Here is a 1,737-nt window from a genome sequence, read left to right on the forward strand (position 1 = left end):
TGGCGTTTCCTTTGCAGGGCCTATGAGCCCTCAGCAGGTTGTTACCTGCAGCAGAGTCATGGCATAACTTGTCCATCATGTGCTGTCAAGAGCCATCCACAGGGATTTTCTCCTGCCCATCTGGCCCTCAGCATCCTCCAAGGCTCTGCAGGAAGCTCCAGGATCCAAGAGCTGTGCCAGCACTTTGCAGTTAGATGTGATCAGGCTGGAAAGTTGTTGAGGAAAAAATGTCCCATGGCAGCCTGCGTGCCTTGATGTGGTCTGTCTGTCCATTCTCTGTGTCTTACCCTGGCTTTGCTCTTGTCTTTCAGGACGGAACCTTGGAGCTCATCTTCGCTGCCTACGCCACCACTGCCAGCGCCAGCACCTCTCTGATCATGCAGCTCCTCAAACACCCCCGGGTCCTGGAGAAGCTGCGGGAGGAGCTGCGCAGCAAAGGCATCCTCCACAACGGCTGCATCTGCGAGGGGTCCCTGCGGCTCGACAACATCAACAGCCTTCACTACTTGGACTGCGTCATCAAGGAGGTGCTTCGCCTCTTCACCCCCATCTCCGGGGGGTACCGGACGGTGCTGCAAACCTTTGAGCTGGACGTGAGTATTGCCATCTCCCCGGGGTGCAACCGTACCATGTCCTCCCCAAAAAACAAGCCTTCTGCACCTTGTTGCAAAGCTTACTTGAGCCTGGCTTAGATGAAACCCCAGACAGGACAAATTAGGTCCTGCTGGTGGTGGGAAGTGGAGTTACTCTGGATTCAGAAGAGGGTGGTGGGATCTGGCCCATGGGAAGGGACTCACTCGAGCTGTCAAAGAGGAGACAGGCACCATGCTTCAACGAGCAAATCATGATAATGTTGGACGCCAAAACTCTAAACTGGGGCGTGACAAGGGAAAGGTTTACTGCAAAGGGCATCTCCAGGCTGCTGGGTGACAGGCGGATGACTCACCTCGACGGCTGGAATTTCTTACCAGCAAAACAAAATCTTGAGACCTGGCTTGTCACTGTAAATCCTACCAACGTCATGATTTGAGTCGGAAGCCTTTCAAGGTGTTCAGGGGATGATAAAGCCGCTCCGTTTCTCATTGCCCAGGCCCTGACAAGTGCGTTGGGCGTGTGGGGCTGAGAGGCGGCGAGGTGTGAGCAAAGCCATGGGATGCTCTGAGGAGGGCTGGCTGGTGTGCAGGGCACAGCATGGGTGAGAGAAAACCTGCTTCCCTTTGCGCCTGTGGGATTCCTCGTAGTTGACTCTTGCCAGTGAGCACAAAATAAGTAAATAGCAATGGCTCGTTCAGTGGGTCCCTGGGATAAAGGCAGAATTACATCCAGAATTCCCATCTCCCAGCCCTTTGTGCTGCACTCTCAGGTTTTCTTTTAATTCTGCATCCCGCACGAGCAGTAAACCCAAAGAATATGGGAAAAAGCAGACAAACTTAAATGTCATTATCATGACCTGCTCCCTCTCTTTTTGCAGTAGGGTTGACTGGCTCTGCTTTTCTCTCCACCCCTTCCTTCTTCTCTGCAGGGTTTCCAAATCCCCAAAGGCTGGAGTGTCATGTACAGCATCCGGGACACCCACGACACTGCCCCCGTCTTCAAGGACGTGGACGTCTTCGATCCCGACCGCTTCGGGCAGGGTCGAAGCGAAGACAAGGACGGCAGGTTCCACTACCTCCCCTTCGGAGGAGGCGTACGGACCTGTCTGGGCAAGCACCTGGCCAAGCTGTTCCTCAAGGCGCT

General features: G+C 54.4%; 1 protein-coding gene across 1 annotated transcript; it reads left to right on the forward strand.

The window, feature by feature from the left end:
• Positions 1–311: 311 nt before the first annotated feature.
• LOC104547517 (cytochrome P450 26B1-like) lies at positions 312–1,732 on the forward strand (the record flags this gene model as incomplete). The annotated part of the gene is made up of 2 exons (XM_010193240.1): positions 312–593; positions 1,523–1,732. Coding segments are annotated over 2 exons (492 nt in total), but the record flags the coding sequence as incomplete, so codon positions are not given.
• Positions 1,733–1,737: the final 5 nt, after the last annotated feature.

The sequence above is a fragment of the Mesitornis unicolor genome, unplaced genomic scaffold, assembly GCF_000695765.1.
Source record: "Mesitornis unicolor isolate BGI_N332 unplaced genomic scaffold, ASM69576v1 C13327931, whole genome shotgun sequence".
Classification (NCBI taxonomy): Eukaryota; Metazoa; Chordata; class Aves; order Mesitornithiformes; family Mesitornithidae; genus Mesitornis; species Mesitornis unicolor.